The 16,959-nt window shown below is 40.4% G+C and overlaps 1 protein-coding gene across 1 annotated transcript in view; it reads right to left on the bottom strand.

Annotated features, from left to right (window-relative positions):
• Slc30a7 (solute carrier family 30 member 7) overlaps nucleotides 1-16,959 on the bottom strand; it is a 69,921-nt gene that overhangs the window by 12,620 nt on the left and 40,342 nt on the right. Inside the window, exons 9-10 of the mRNA XM_051185627.1 lie at nucleotides 3,515-3,605; nucleotides 980-1,129 (exon numbers count right to left, since the gene is read on the bottom strand). Coding sequence (XP_051041584.1) covers nucleotides 980-1,129; nucleotides 3,515-3,605 — 241 coding nt within the window. The remainder of the gene's footprint in view (nucleotides 1-979; nucleotides 1,130-3,514; nucleotides 3,606-16,959) is intronic.

The raw sequence follows: 16,959 nt of genomic DNA, 5'->3' as shown, positions 1-16,959 counted from the left end.
GGCCAGGTTTAAGGGTTTGGGAGCCTCCCTGCTCCTGTGGTTACAGCTCCAGCAGCCCCAACAGATGGCTACTACTTCAAGCATGATTCTCAAACTAGAAAATGCATCCCTTTTCATAGGGAAAATGTGATGCAGTGACAAAGCCATGATCGTGCGGGGTGTCCTAGAAGCTCACAGAAGCCCCGCTACAAGGGTGGGAGCCACACTAGAAGACACTGGGTGAAGGAGAAGACCCGATCTGGAGGGGCCAGTACTGCTCTCCTTTTGTCCCCGAAACATGGAGCCAGAATGAGAAATATTCTAATATACGGTCTAGGCCTCCAAGGCTTCCTTATGAAAGCTATGATGATACATATTTACAGAGACGATATGCATTTATATACTGTGTCTGCTCAGAAAGTGGTTAAAATTCTGAACAAGTGGTACCAGCACACACTACAGCAGAGTCTTTGCTGAATCTAAGATTGGGATTATGTAAATCCTAATTAACATTAGATCTGTCAGTAATTCATTCATAAGGAACCTAAGCATGTGTGTCTCTCATCAGGAGGCAGAATCTCTAATTTATGGAATGCCTTGAATTTAACTAGACTGCATATTATATTCATGTCTGAAGAAGATGTAAAGGAACAGAAATATGTACCCGGTGACACATACATCACAGAAGTCACTCTGCTTAGAGGACTGTTTAGACTTCAGTAACAATACTAACTAAAGTGGAAGGCCCTGGGTCAATACCCAGCACTGGAAAAAAATAAAATAAGAAAGAAAGGAGGGAGAGAGGAAGGGAGGGAGGAAAGAATGCTGTCAAGAAAAATACTTTACGAATTTTGACTCATACTGGAGAACAATGTTTATTTTATTTTATTTTTTTTTACTTTAGTAGCTTCAACATTTGATATGTTAAATATAAGACTTCTAAAGCTAGCAGATACAGAGAAATGTAAGGGTCTTAAAAGAGGCTTGTAACAAGTCATACCTGAGTGAAAATATTATGTGTTTGGCTTAAGATCCACCTGGCATCAGCATCAGGGGCGACTATGAGCTTCAAGGTCCCAACGTAAACATCAGAACAGAGCGTCCAGAAGTGCTGTTCTTGTAAGCTGTAAACTCCTTGTAACTGTTGCACCTGAAACACCGGGCAGATGTCAGTATCAAGATCAAGACAGCACCCTCCCGCCCACATACAACTATGCAGAAACAGAAAAAAGGGATGCCCAAACAAATGCTATGGAGTACTCATGTTCTGGTGACATTGACACTTATCAAAATCTGTCAGGACATCTGAGAGTATCTAGAGGGAAGTTATAACTTCACAAATTGATCATAACTTCACAAATTGATCAGAAGTACAGCCGGGTTACAGAGCTAGAAAAAGAATGACAAAGTAGACCACAAAAAAGGGGGGAAGAAATAAAGGACAGAAATGAACACATACTTAGAAATGATAGAATTCATTACACAGAAAAGGTTCCTTGAAAAGGTTAATAGGCCAGAGGGGCATTTCTTTTATTAAAGATATAATCTTGAATACCTTCACAAAATGGACATATTTTTGAAAACACAGGAAATGCAGTTAAGAAAAAGCATAAAGGTGAGATGACTGCTCTGTTTGCTGATTTTGCAGCCTCCCCTCTCCCCTCAATTCCTTTTCTGGCTCTTCTACCTGTGCTCTGGATGTGGAGGTGAAATCAGCCAAGAGAACAGAACTATGTCCTCTGTCAGGGCCACCACATGCCTTCTCCATGCTTTCAACATTCTTCTGCCCTGTGTCCCCACCCCTGAGAACCTGACCCCTGGCCTGCCCATGCTGGATAGCACTCTCGCCCTGAGCCATTTTGCTGGCCTGACTTTAAACCTTTTCATCCTAATCAGTGCCCAAGATGCCAGATGTGCTGTTTAGCTGTCATCCCCCCAAATGTCTGTCCAGTATTTCAACCTAAATATATAACAAACAGAATCTTACTTTGGAATTAACTTCCCACTCTCAAACACTTCCCAGCCTAGTCTCAGCCTCAACAGTCACATTACCATTTACCAGGCTGTGAGACAACACCCTTTCCCCTTCATTAATGCAATCTTCCTCCAAAAGCACCACAAATGTGTATTTGCCTCCATCTTGCTGCCAGTGACAGCAGTCTCACCCAGCTTTTCTCAAAACATGTTCTCTACATAGGACAATCTTGTTAAAGCACAAAATTCATTACATTCCCGCTGCGCCAAGGCATTCCAGATCTTCCCACTGTGAGTGAAGTCTAAGCCTCTTAGCATATGCACAACCTCTAACATCTGGTCCTTGCCTTCTTTCCAACCTTTCAATCACTTTTCCCTGTACTTATCGTGCTGCAGCCACAAAACCTGTTTTGCTAGTCTCCAAATACACTAAATTAGTGTTCCTGCCATAGCTGCCTCACATTAGTGGTTCTCTCTCTCTCTCTCTGTATATGTGTGTGTGTGTGTGTGTGTGTGTGTGTGTGTGTGTGTGTGTGTGTGTGTGTAAGGGGCATTCTGGAGCATTCTTCTTAAGGATTTGTATATGACTGGACACTTCTGGTCATCTGAGTTTCAGTTTCCTTGGCTATGGCTTCCTTGCTGAATATGATGTAGCCATCCACATCTACTACATTCTCATTTCATTTCTCATAGTTCACATCATTGACATTTTCTTAGCATGAGCACCACTTAACATTTGTGTGTCTACTACACTGTGGGTTCCTTGAGAGCACAGGATCTGCTACAAAATAAAATGCAACAAACAGAACACACCGAGAGCTCCAGGGGCTCTGATGTTCCTCCTGTCCTCAACAGGCACCCACATGCATGTGGCATACATACACAGGAATACACACATACACACAGAAATTGGTATTTTTAAATACACTGGTGGGGTGGTATGAAAGAGAATGGTCCCCATAGGCTCATATATTTGAATGCTTAGTCCCCACCGTGTGGAAGGACTGGGAGATGTGGCATTGTTGGAGGAGGTATGTCATTGGGAGTGGCCTTTGAGGTTTCAAAAGACCACATCACACCCAGTGTGTGTATTTGTGTCTCTGTCTCTACCTGCAGATGGGGATGTAGCTTTCTCTTAGCCACTGCTCTAGCACCATGCCTGCCTGCCTGCTGTCATGCTCCCTGCCATAATGATAACAGACTAAGCCTCTGAAACTATAAGCAAGTCCCCAATTAAATGCTTTCTTTTATAAGAGGCACTTTGGTCATGGTGTCTCTCACAGCAAAAGAACAATGAATAAGACAGTTATATGCTTCTATACCTATTCCATCAATTACTTACATTCTGTATTTTTTAATAGCTAAATATCTAGATGAGGACAGTATCCACATTTTCTTTACCAATATTTTCTAGTGAATTTACTTGGGTTTATATGAATGACATTCATGGTAAACATGCAGTCTTAGAAGAAAGATTAAATTATATGCATACGCTACACATATTTATACAAGATGAAAACCCTAACATTTTGGAAACAACATACAATCCAATAAAACTTACCCTCTGATAGCACTGGGGAAGTATATTTTCCAACGAGGGAGGAGTTCTTTGCATTAATATTCCAACAGACTCTCTTAAAAGAGGAATAACACTAAAGGGGAGAAAAAACTTATTAAGCCACATCTTAATAATCCCTGTTTACAAAACAAAACAAAAATTCCTATTTATAATATGGTAATAATATACTTCCTTAAAGAACATAATATGATTTATTAGAATTTCAGGAAAAAATAATTACTGGTCAAATTTTTCATAGACCCAGAAAGCTATTAGAGTGAAGGAGCTAGAGAGAACACAAACATCAACGTAGCTGTTGATCTATTATCCCTAAATCTGGTTATTTATCAGTCATAGCTCAAAAAAAGAGTGTGTGTGTGTGTGTGTGTGTGTATTCATGTACTTGTGCCTGTGGATACCTGAGAAGTCTAGAAAAGGGCTTCAGATCCCCTGGGGCTGTCAGTCGTGAGTCACCCAATGTAGGCTCTGGAACTCAACACTGTTCCTCTGCTAGAGCAGCAAGTACTCATAACAGCTAAGCCATTACCCCAGCCCTATCAGTCAAATTTTCATTATTTAAAATATAGAGCAGCCTGGTTACTCCCACAGATGGATGAGGACTCCTTTAGGAATGGAGGGCAAAGGTCACTATGGGTTGACACAGGTGATCTTCACCCAACACTCAAATTACTGCTTCAGGTTATTTGGATGACCATGTTTAAACAAAACAATTAACAGCACAATGGTAATATTAATGCAATAACCCTCTAATCTAGCTGGACACCAGATTCACCTTGGAGCTCATTTTCATTAGTTTGACATGCTGAACCAGAATATCCAAGGAAGGTCCAGACATCTACAGGTCTGCAAAGCTCTGCAGGTGATTCCGGTGAGTCAGAGGGTGACACTCTGCTCTACTGTTACAGACTGTGGGGAGAGGTCAGAAATAACTTCACTGCCCTTAACAACTGCCACCACTGCTCACTTGAAACTCAGGCACTCTCTAAGCGTCAAATGTAGAGTTCTCTTGGGAGCAGCTGCAGGAGGTGGGGACCACGGGAATTCATGTCTGTGATCTCAAAGCATCTCACAGAAAAATGGAAGCAGAACTGTTCCTTAAGGATCCGTGATATTTCTAACATAAGAAGAGATGCTACAGCAGACCAAGAAGAACAGGGCAACATCTGGCTCATGATCATATTCAGAAGTGTGCCTAAAGGATTCCAGATCTTTCTGACAGATGAGAAGGAGAGGAACTACTAATGGAGACCAAAGGAACAGGGGCTTTGTCTTGCTCACCATCATATTCCCAAGGAGGCCTAGTAAAGTGCTGGTCACCAAGTATGCCCGTGATAAGTGTTGGCTGAATGACTGAAAGATACAGATACCAGGCATTTTAGAATCTAGATTAAAGAAAAGGACACAGAAAAAGAATTAGAAGTATGCTCCCAAACTTTCAAGTAGAGCGATTCTTGAGTAAAGACGGACAGCAATAGGAGCAAAGACAGAAGGAGATTAAGCAGGCAGAAATAACTGGGATCTTACAATATAGTGAAGCACATGGCGACAGCCAGCTTGAGGACAGGCTACTTTACTAACATATGGAGGCACGGGAGCAGCAAGGGTGACATTTTCAACCTAGATAGGAGTTTTTGTCACATTTAAGTAAAACATATTTGTTCAGTAAGATAGCTACAGGAATGAGGAATTAAATATCAGCTGTGACTCCTTCTTAACCCGTTGAGCCTTCGTGCTCTATAAATTAATAAGATGTCCTGACACTACACCCAAGACAGCTCTTAACTACTTTATCCTAGTCCATAGCCACAGTGTTTTCTTGATCTTTCAGCTGCATCGTTACCTGAGCTTCCGAAGTGTTCCTTGTCACCTAATCTTACTCCTTAAATTCACTTGGCAGGCAGCCTCAGAGATGGCTCCCAAGCCCCTAGGGATTCATGTTCCTATGTGACCTTCCCTCTAAAATGTGTTTAGGATACAGGGAGACCTAACAGTTTGCTAATGGGCAGAGAATGACACATGATGAAATGTGGCTTCCTGATAAGCTGCAGCACTCTGGCCTCTGGCCTAGCTCCCACTTTCACTCTCCCTTGCTACCTCACAGCCGCCATATTGTGAGCTCTTTTACCAAGAGACCCACAGAGCAAGAGAAGAAGGGACCCCTCTACAGAGGAACTAGATTACAGTCCACTAGCCCCCAACAACAGAAGGCTGTCGGCAGCTGCTTGAGAAAGGCTACAAAAGCTTCTCTCTCAGCCAACCCCACAATGACTGCAGCCCCGGCTGACAACTTGATTGCTGCCTTGTGAGAACTCCAGTTAGTTATGCCCAAAGCCTCCTGAGCTACAGGGCCTAGAAGATTTATGTTAGCTACTAGGTTTTTATGGGATCTATCATACCTCTATACATAGCAGCTACTTTCTATAGAGCTAAGAGGCTAACCCACAGACAACAAGCATTGGATCCTATGTTCCCTACAAAACACTGGCTCAAAAGCGCTCCACATCCTAGGGGATGAAATGTGCTCTTTAACATGGTACCATTTGGGGGGAGAGAAGGGAGGTCTCTGATCCCTCTACCTTTACATCCTCTCAATCTCTGTTTCACACTTAAGCTCTTCAAACATGAAGACGTACTTTACCATGTACTTCTGTCATGCTTTGGCTAATGCTATCATCTCTGCCTAGAATGTTCTTAGGTGGCCTTTTTTTTTTTTTTTTTTTTTTTTTTTTCCCCAGCTTCTATTATTTCTTTAAAACTCAAGCCTGCCTTCCTTCAGGGTATATTTCCTGATCATGAATTGTCCTCTGAACTATAAGACATGAATGATGTGCGGCATGGTGGCACATGCCTGTAATCCCAGCATTCACGAGTCTGGGGCCAGATTGGGACACCTACAAAGACTATCTCAGACAAAGAAAGAAAAAAATATCAATGGTATCTATGGGATTATTGTACTGTAAAATCATTAAGTTGCTCTATATACTGAAAGGCATTTCAGTGTTTGATATATAAGTATGTACGGAACAGAATTTACAGCTAAAACCACTGAAAAAATTAATTCAAGGAGTACACTCTAGGTCAGGGAAAATTACTAAACCTTTAAAAATGCTTGAAATTAGCAACAGGAAAAAATGTACTAGTGCAGACAGGAAAAGCTCAGTAGATGAAACACATGGCAACAGGAAAAGTTATCTCCAGTAGATTACACATCACAATGAAGGAAGAAAATATAAATAGAAGGCCATTATATAAAACAATACAATACTGCTCATAACACATTTTTGGGAGTAATGGTTAGGTCAGAGAAGAAAAGTAATTAGAGGAAGAATTGAGGAGCTGGACAGTTAAGAATACTGGCTATTAATTAATTCATCTAAACTTCAGAGCAACACCTATTTCCATCTATCAAACACACTATTAAGATATATGAAGATTCCCTGGGCAAAATAAAGGAGTAGGGGCAAAGAAATGAGAGTGACTAATATATGACTAATCTATACATTATTTTCTTCCCTCCATCATCATTTCTCAAGAGAAAGGAAGGGTAAGTGAGAAAAGGCTTTACATACTTAAAGGGTCAACCGTTAGCTTTACTAATCAGGCTCTTCTAAGAAAACTGGAATGGCTACCAAGTCACAGCCAGCACATAGGCACACCACATAGCTTTCCTAACAATGATTTGAAATGGTGTCAGAGTGTCAGCATTGGAGTTATGGTAGGATACCAAACAGCTGGGGCAAAATAGCACTTGCTTGCTCACAGGAGGAGATGCAACTCAGAACCAAGGTCATGTTCGAAGTCCATAAAATGTAAGAGAAGCTTTCTAAATTGTGTTTAGCTCATGAGTTTCTGTCCATGTTTTTCTGATTAACTACCATAACGGAGAATCATAAAATGGATTTCAGCATGGATCTATCTAGCCATAATGAAAGGATATGGGGGAAAAGGCAAGCTTAGCAAATTCCTGACTGAGGTAAGACTCAGAGCTGCATCCAAACCCTGCAGGGAAAGGAAGAGCAAGCATCTGGAAACAGTCAGAGGCTCGCTTCTGGTTGACTAACTCAATTCTAGCTTTCACAATGGAATGCTATTTTCCTTTCATAAATGACAAGGGATGACTCATTACGCATGGATTTACCAGTAAAACAAAGTAATGATTTCATTCTTCAAAAGCTGGACATAAATCTATAATCCCAAAGCCTTTTAACAGGTTAAATGAGCAGCATTTACTCTGTGCTGCAAGTAACTTTGCAATGAAAATAAATCCAAGTTTTATTGCAGACAGAGCTTTTAGGGAAAGATCATATTTCAACAGTAAATTAAATAATCTATCAGTAGCTATAAGTAAAGTAAACAATGGATTGGGGTTGGTGAGATGGCTCAGCAATTAGCATGCAGAATGAGAAGAACTGAGTTTAGTTCCCAGCACCTATGCTGGCAACTCACAAGTGCCTATAGTTTCAGCTCAGGGGCTCTGATGCCCACTTCTGGGCACACTCACATGAATGTGGACATATACACCGACACACTTAGATACATACAAATTAAAAAAATGTAGGGGGCCTGGAAAGATGACTCAAAGGTTAAGAGCACTTTGTTACTCTTGCAAAATACTAGCACCAGTTCACAGCACCCACACAGTGGCTCACAACACTCTAATGCCCTCTTCTGGCCTCCTTGGGCACCAGGCATGCATGGGAAACACATACATACAAATGTAGGCAAACACTCAAACACTTAAAACATAAAGAACTCTTGAAATCTTTTAAAAGGTACACAAAAACTTGTGAAGAACAACCATACTTAATTAAAAGCTTCAGAGTTGAATAAATATCCAGCAATAATTAAAACACAATTCTTAGGCTGTGTGTGGTGGTGCACACCTTTAATCTCAGCATTAAATCTCTATGAGTTCAAGGCCAGCCTGGTCTATACAGTAAGATTCTGACTTAGGGAAAGGGAAGGAGGGAGGGAAGGAGGGAGAGAGAGAAACAGAGGGAGAGGGAAAGGGAGGGAGGGAGGAAAAGGGAGGCATGAGAGAGAGGGAAGAAGGGAGTAGGAGAGGGAGAGGGAGAGAGAGAGATAGAGAGATAGAGATAGAGAGAGAGCACGCACAAAAGTTCCTTGAGGCATCCTTGAGAACTGGTTTATTTAGTGAATGTTTCCTTCTCATCATTAAGGGTTTTATAATCTATAAATATGGAGAGAAAAGTGAAAATTTTAAATTAATGTAAATCAATAGGTGAAGTGTATATATCTGTCCAGTAAAAGAACTAAAAACATGTATGTGAATGCCTTCATGTGTGGTTGTACCATATGCATGTCTGGTGCTCCCAGAGGGCAGAAGAGGGCACTGGATTCTCTGGAACTGGAGTTACAGAGGTGGTGGGACCTCTACAAGAACAAAAGTTCTCTTAACTAATGAACCACCTTTCTAGTCCCACCCAAAACCTTTTAATGGACAAAAGACAGACATCCAATCTCTGCATGGTACATGAAGACATGTAGTTGTATTTAAACAACAAATCCATGGCCATGGATGATTACTGTTAAATCTTGAATTTCATAAACCTGGCACAGAACAGATCCCTCAAAGTGCCCCATCTGGGGATGTGGTTCACATGTAACTACACCAAACCTCTGGGCCCTGGGGTCTAAATCAATGCACAGTACAGTGCATGTTTCTTACTCAGTAATGAGGACAATAACAGACATTATGGAACCCCTCAAGGCATGATGAGGTTGCCCCTTTCCTTAAGCACCTGGGACATAATTATAACACTTCATGTTTCTGCCTTTTGGAACAAAAATATCAGCATATAACATCAAATTAGTAAAGAATTATTCTTTTTGTTTATATAGCACTTAATAGTTTTTAAAGTGATTTCATGAAAACTTTCCATTTTCACTCTCACAACAGTCCAAAGTAACCCTAAGAAAATATTGGGATCACAGCATCTCAGATGAAGGCAAGATCCTGGGGAATCACTGAGACCCAACTCTCTCCTTTTATTGATGGGAAAAACAACCGAGGGAGGTTAGAACAGCTTGTGGTTTGTTAGAGCTGGGTAAGAAGCTGTTAGTGACAGAAAGCCAAAGCCCAAGCTTCTGAAAAGCCTGCTGACTTCTGAAAAGACTTTATTCCCAAGGCCTGGCATTGTGGTCTGAACACAGTGAGCACTTATCACCCATCTAATTATGAATTGAACAGATAACTCATTGGGGGAGATGGCTTCAGTGGGTAAAGAAGACAGATGCAAGTGTGAGGACTTCTATTTGAATCACCGGAAGCCACATCGAGCAGGATGCAGTAGAGGATATCTATAATTCCAGGGACCCCGAGATAAGATGGGGGTAGAGACAGGAGAGTCACCAGAAGCTTGTGAGCCAGCTAGTCTGTGATATACAGGAGCAAGCAACAAAGACACCCAGCTCCAACAAAGTATCAGGCAAGGACCAGCATAGGAGGCTGCGGTCTGACACCCATATGGATGTGTAGTAAGTGTTTACATGCCTTTACATACACAAACTCACAAACACAGACATATACCACATTTGAATATATGCAAAATACACACACAAGGTAAAAATTCAATTGCTAATGGAGAATAGTTGGAACACAAGATATCTTTTATTTATATGGCACTGAACCCTTCAAAATAAGAATCAAGTACCCCCAATTCTGGGACTCTCAAAAAGGAACCTCTAGTAAACAGAAGGCAAGACAGCCTTTTATTGTGTGCTTACATACAGGAGAGAAAGAATTCTATTTAGGAATATTTAGCACTTTCAGATCTTGATGAATATTTATTATCGTTGTATGTTTGAGTCAGGGTCTCAAATAGACAAGGCTGGCCTGGAACTCCTTATATAGCTGAGAATGATCCTGAACAGCATCCCTCCAGTCCCCACCTCCTAAATGTTAGGATTACAGGCATGACTAATACCCCACTTCAATTTATTACCTTTTTGAAAAAGGTTATTTTTTAGACTTATTTACTTTTTTTCTGAATATATGTATGTGCACTCACATTTGTGCTTGGTGCCCATGGAGTCTGAAGAGGGCATTGTAGTTATGGTAATTATGGATGGTTATAAGCCACCATATGGGTGGTCAAACTAAACCAGGATCTTCTGCAATAGCAACGCGTGCTATTAAGTACTAAACCTAACTTGTTATTTTAATAACATATCTTTCCTTCATTTTTATGAATGAGAAACTGATAGTCATGCTACCAAACCATCAATATAATAAAAAGGAAATCTATAGATGCTAAGAGACAACACAATCAACAAGGGGATCCAAAAAACTCCCCAAAATACAAATAACTTTACAAGAAGAGGCCAGAATAAATTCCATCTGTGTGTATTAAACATTAGGAGACATATGTATCAAAAAGATAATGAGACCTGGAGGAACCAGCCACCTGTAACTAAGTAGTGGCTTCTGCCTTACTTTCCTTCCATTTGATAATGAGCTCAATGGAACCAGTAAACATGAAAACCAACACACCCCAATAGTAAGGGAACACAGATATGGAAGGGGCCACTGTCAAGCTTCACAACAGCTTTCTTTTGTAGGTAGGCAAGCCATTAACCATGTCCAGTGTAGCAGGTTTTAGACTGTGTAAATAGTAACTCATTTGAATAGCATATAACAAATTACAAAGTAGATATAATCATTTCTACCTTGAAAGTAAAAAAGTTGAGACATGGAGAGGCTAAGTGATTTGTTCAAGGTCACGTATCCAAATGTAAAAATTTCAGGCAGGCTTAAAAGCACTTCTAGTGCTTTTAAGCAGTCTGAGATATGTCACAGGAATAGCTTTCTAGTTCTTCTAAGGCATCTTTCTCTACAGAAAAGACATGACTTTCAAATGTGTATGAGGCCTGGATGACTAAAAGAAATAAAACAGCTTGGGGGCATTTGAATGGAGCTGTAACCCAAGAGAACCTTGGCAGTGTGCAGTGACAGCAATGTGGGGCTCTTCTCACACCTGAGCATTGATCAGAAGCAAATCCCCAACCCCATGACAAGTGCTCAGTGCTGCACACTGGCTAGAAGATCACACATGAAGTAAAATTAGAAGCAAATCCCCAACTCTGTGACAAACGCTCAGTGCTGCACACTGGCTAGAAGATCACACATGAAGTAAAAAGCAAATGAATCTGTTTTTAATTCTTTACCTAAAAATAGGAAAACACCTTGAGTGTGTGTGATAGAGACTCTCAAAGTGGGCTTCTAATAGCTATCCTGTAGGGTGCTGGTTACCCCGCAACGTTGAGGAGCAGAGGTACCAATGAAATCATGCTTTCAAAGGACTAATTAAGCAAAACAACAAGGTAGCATTCATGCAGACTGTACCTAAGCAGCAGATGACTTTCAATTACATATAGACTAACACCAAACATTACAACTGAAGAGCTAAAGGAATGAAGGACACAGCAATGTGTTTTCTACCTTTTAAACTTTGCTTATTTTCAGAGGCTAAAACTGTTGATAATTCTTATGTCAAAAGGACATCATAGGACCACCAAGAGACACCACAGGGCCACCAAGATGCTCAGAAGGTAAATGTGCTTACTTAAACCCAGTGACATGAGTCTGAACCCTGAAACCCACAGGAAAATGGCAGGAGAGAATTGTTTCCATAAATTTGTCCTCTGACCTTCATCACAGTCACACAGTGGCACACTTACCTTACACACATTATACAAATGTACGATAAATAAAATGTGTACAGAAAAAGGAAATTAAAATGTATTTGAAGTCTCATTTCACACACCCTCCCTTCTGTCATCCTAGAGGTAGCTATTTTTACTTTGGTTTGGATTTTTTTTCCTCCTCTATTGCTATTTTTTCATAAAATCTTGTAGATTATGCTTGTTATTTTATTTATTATATAAATGACTGCAGTGCTCTTGCAGAACATATGCTATTCATCTCACACATGGCAACAGTCAGTGATTTTCAGGGAATATCTTGTTCTCAGAATATTCTATCTTGAAAACCAACCATATCACTTTACCAGACATCATCTATAGTTTTTCTTTGTTAGAACTCTCTAGCACAGAACTTACAATATTTTGCTTTTACAAATGTAGCCACAAGAATAATTTTAGGAATATAATTTTTTATGTTTTTGTCAATTTACCTTTAGGATATATCCATAGAAGTGGAATTACTTGATTACTACACAGTTGCCAGTGTCACAACATATCTCTTTACAAGGACATTTTTATTCCTATCAGCAGTATGTTAAAAGACCTATCCTTACTACATATCCTTACTACAAGATTGGAAATTTATCCTGAAGAGTAAAACATGCTGTCTCACTGCAGTTTGAATCTGTCTTTACTGTTATTTTATGAGTCATTTGTTTCTGAACTCATTGATCTGCTCCCTAAGTTTATCTGCTTTTTCAGGCAAGTCACGTTTAGTTATAAAAAACCTCACTTTACTCTTTTGAAGAGTTTTCTTAGTTCTCTGTGCATTTTTTTTTTCCCTGACCTTAAAATCAACTTTTACCAACTCTTCCCCAGAAGAGAAGGAAGGAAGGGAGGGAGGGAAAGAGGAAGGAAGATAGGAAGGAAGGAAGGAAGGAAGGAAGGAAGGAAGGAAGGAAGGAAGGAAAGGGAAGGAGAGAGAGGGAGGAGGAGGCAGGGAAGAGGGAGAAAGAGAGAGAGAAACCTGATAGAATTTTTTTATGAGAAGTTGTTTCGGAATATTTGTTTACCATGTGTGAAGACGTATCACTGTGACTGGTTAAATAGCCAAATGGCCGACAGCTGGGCTGGAGAGAAAGGGCGGGATTTCTGGGGAGAGAGGGGGAACTCTGGGAAGAAAAGAAGTGGATATGCCAAAGAGATTCTCAAGAAGTCAGACATATGGTACAGAGCAGAGGTAACAGAACCATGTGGCAGAATGTACATTAATAGAAACATGTTGATTTGAGTTATAAGAGCTAGTTGGGGATCAGCCCTTAAGATAAAGGCAAAATTTTCATAATTAATAATAAGTCTTCACGTGTCATTATTTGCAGGCTGGAGATCCCAATGAAAATGTACTAGTGACAAGAAGTTTCAAATTTGTAAATAAGCATAGGAACAACTGGCATGGTTATGATGTTGATTCTTTGGTAGTGTTGCAGGTCTGCTGCAGTCTACTCTCATGGTTTTTAGAAAAGCTAATCTCCTCATGTAATTTTTAGATATTGTATCTCCACATTACCTTTGAAAAGGTTTCTTTTTCTTAGTTATGATATTCAATTGTTTTGAGGGGTTGGTTTGCTTTTTCAGTGCTGGAAACTGTAACTTAGGTCTCACATATGTTAGGCAAGTGCTCAGTGACTCAGTCTGCTTGAGTTCTGGGTTGAGTTCACCCCCTGCTTCTCTCAAAGGTGGACTGTGACCTGGCAATGTAAGCCAAATAAACTCTTTCCTCCCCAAGTTTCTTTTGGTCACAGTGTTTCACCATAGCAACTGAAATGAAACTAGAAGACAGGTAGGAATGTCTCTAGCACTGTCTATTCAACAATGATAGTGGCTTAGGGCTGTGATGTATGTAACTCATGTTAAGGTGACTAAGGTGCCAGCCATTGACATCACACACTGGTTTGCACATTGAGTCTTTTTTTTTTTTTTTTTTTTTTTTTAATAAAAAATTGGTAATCCAGTACAGTAAGGGAGTTCACACCTACAACTCCAACACTTGCCAGAGAGGCAGGAGTACTGCCACAAGTTTGAAGTCACCCTGGGTTACAGAGTACATTCTGGGCCAGCTTTGGCAACACAGTAAGACTGTCTCAAAAGCAAACCATCAAAAAGAAAGGAACTAAGGAAGGAAAGAAGGGAGGATGGAGGAAGTGCTCAATAGTTAAGCTCTGTAATCAGTCCCTTTATAACTTTATGTTTTGAGACAGGACTTCACTAAGTTGCCCAGGCTGGCTTTGAACTCATTATGTAGTTCAGGCTCGAAGGAAAGAGGGAGGGAAGGAGGGATGGAAGAGCAGGCCACTGTATTTTTTCAAAAGTCTTTCTGGCATCTTGGGCAATGATCTTGCAGCTTTCTCTCTACATTGTTCAATATGACAAATAATATGCATCAAGTCTGTAATACTGAATTATCTTTGCATTCTCAGAATGAACACAAATTGCAAATGATTTCCAGAAAACTTTTTGAAAACAGCACTGGATATTCTGAATTGTAATAAATTTGCAACTGAATAAATATCAGATAATTCCTAACTCTTGTAGCCTAAAAGTTATTTCACAAATTACAAATCTGAGGCCTCCAGGGATAGATTTGCCAATCACTTCTGGTGGCTTTGACAGACGCTGAAGAATGATACCATTATGTTGCTTCGCTATGAGGAAACACAGTCACACTACTGCTGTAACAAGAAAGTATCTTAAGCCGATGCAAATCCTGCCGAGGAAAATGCAGCGGAACAGTGAAACATGACAGAGACCCTGAGGACATGGTTGGTGCCCTGTGCTCTATTCTGCTCCTGTTCATCCATTCACCATCTACTTTTCCAGTCTACACTAATGAACACTAGCTCTTCTCTAAGTTCAGGGTTGGACACTCAGAAAACAGAAGAGAAAGAAAAAGTGTGAGACACATACCTTAAAGTGACCCTCCGTGAATCACTGAGATATGGAACCCTTCACTCTCAAGCGTGGCTTGCTTCAATGCAACAGATATGACTAGGTTTAAGGCAAAGTGATTTTACAGGTGTATCTAAGGTTTGAATAAGTTGATTTTTAGTTCATCAAGAGAGAAATCTTGGGTGTTGTGGAATATTAGCTTAAGATGTGTTAACTCATGTATGTTGTGGGATATTTGTTTAATGATGCAAAGGTGTGTCACATTCTTTTAAGTTGCATTTGTTTAACTTTGTAAAGCTGTGTTACTTTGCTTGCCTAAAACACCTGATTGGTCTAATAAAGAGCTGAATGGCCAATAGCTAAGCAGGAGAAATGGATAGGCGGGGTAGAAAGAGTAAACAGGAGATCTGTGCTCGAGGGAGAGAAGGAGTGTGAAAAGGTGGAGAAGAGGACGCCAGAAAGGAATTAAGAAGAAACAAATATAGAATAAATAAAGAAGAAGGAAAAAAAAAAAAAAAAAAAAAAAAAAAAAGCCCAGAGGCAATACATAGTTAAAGAGCAACAGGATAATTTAAGTTATAAAAGCTGGCTAGAAACAAGTCAAGCTAAGGTCAGGCATTCATAAATAAGTCTCCATGTATTTATTTGGGAGCTGTCTGGTAGGCCCCCAAAAGAGTAAAAAAAAAAAAAAAAAAAAAAAAAAAAATCAAAAAAGAAATGAACTACACCTGGGCATGCTGACAATCGGAGCCAGGCCCTTAAATGAAGGACTGGAGCACTGGTTGAGGTCAGTTGCTCTCTGCTGACTCTGAAGAACTAAGCCACTATGAGCTCAACAGCTGCAAGCTGAGGATTTCTGCTGACAACCACACAAACTTGCAAGATGACCCTGAGCCTCAGATGAGGCTGCAGCCCCAGCCAACACATTAGTTACAGCTTTGTGAGGCCTGAGCAGAGAAGCCAGAGAGGCGATGCCCAGAATACTGATTATGGAAACTGTGAGATAGCTAAGTGGCCTGAGACAATGCATGTGAGCATAGTTCCTCAGTGCCACCTTCCTATTTCATATGTGGTCCTCAGCTGCTTCACAGAAGGATATCTCATCCATCCCAAATAAAACTGCAGGAAAATAGGATACCGGCATTTAAAATCTTTGGGTAGGGGAGGGAGGAGGGCAAAGAGAGACAGAGATAGAGAGAATAGTGGTACCTTATAAACCTTTAATAAAAGCAACAAATCTAAGGTAGAGTTTTATGCCTTCCTTGTAATAAATCTTAGGAGTGACAAGTCGTCAGAAGTAAAGAATTCTGCCCTACATTAGGGTTGTCTGGATTTGGATATACTGCATATTTATATTTCATTAATGATCTCTCCTGTCTGGCAGGTTCTAAAAAAAAAAAAAGAATGGGTCACTCTTGGGGGAAGAGTGAATCTTCTGTTAAAATAATAGTAAAACTGCACTTCTTGCAATGCCATTTATTTATGCAACACACAAAGCTGCGAACTGTTCAAATGAGGAAGGCTGGGAGGGTTGATTTTGAAAAGTAAAAGCCTTGAATTTCAGGCTGCTATGGCTGGCATCAGGATCCTCATGAAACACTGTTGTGACAGTTAGGCAATCATTTTTGATGGTGAGAACTTCCTAACTGCAGGTGACAGCACAAAGAAAGGAAAGAAGGAAGGCAGATGGCACACACGGCTGTGGTTCAATCCCTATTCAGACACAGGCTGCATCCTAACACGGAAAGTGGCACAGGAGGCAGCTCACCAGACTGAGCCCCAAACCAGGACACATAAAACATCTCTGACCAACTGAT

Source organism: Phodopus roborovskii, unplaced genomic scaffold, assembly GCF_943737965.1.
Source record: "Phodopus roborovskii unplaced genomic scaffold, PHOROB, whole genome shotgun sequence".
Classification (NCBI taxonomy): Eukaryota; Metazoa; Chordata; class Mammalia; order Rodentia; family Cricetidae; genus Phodopus; species Phodopus roborovskii.
This window is presented reverse-complemented; position numbering and strand designations above follow the sequence as displayed.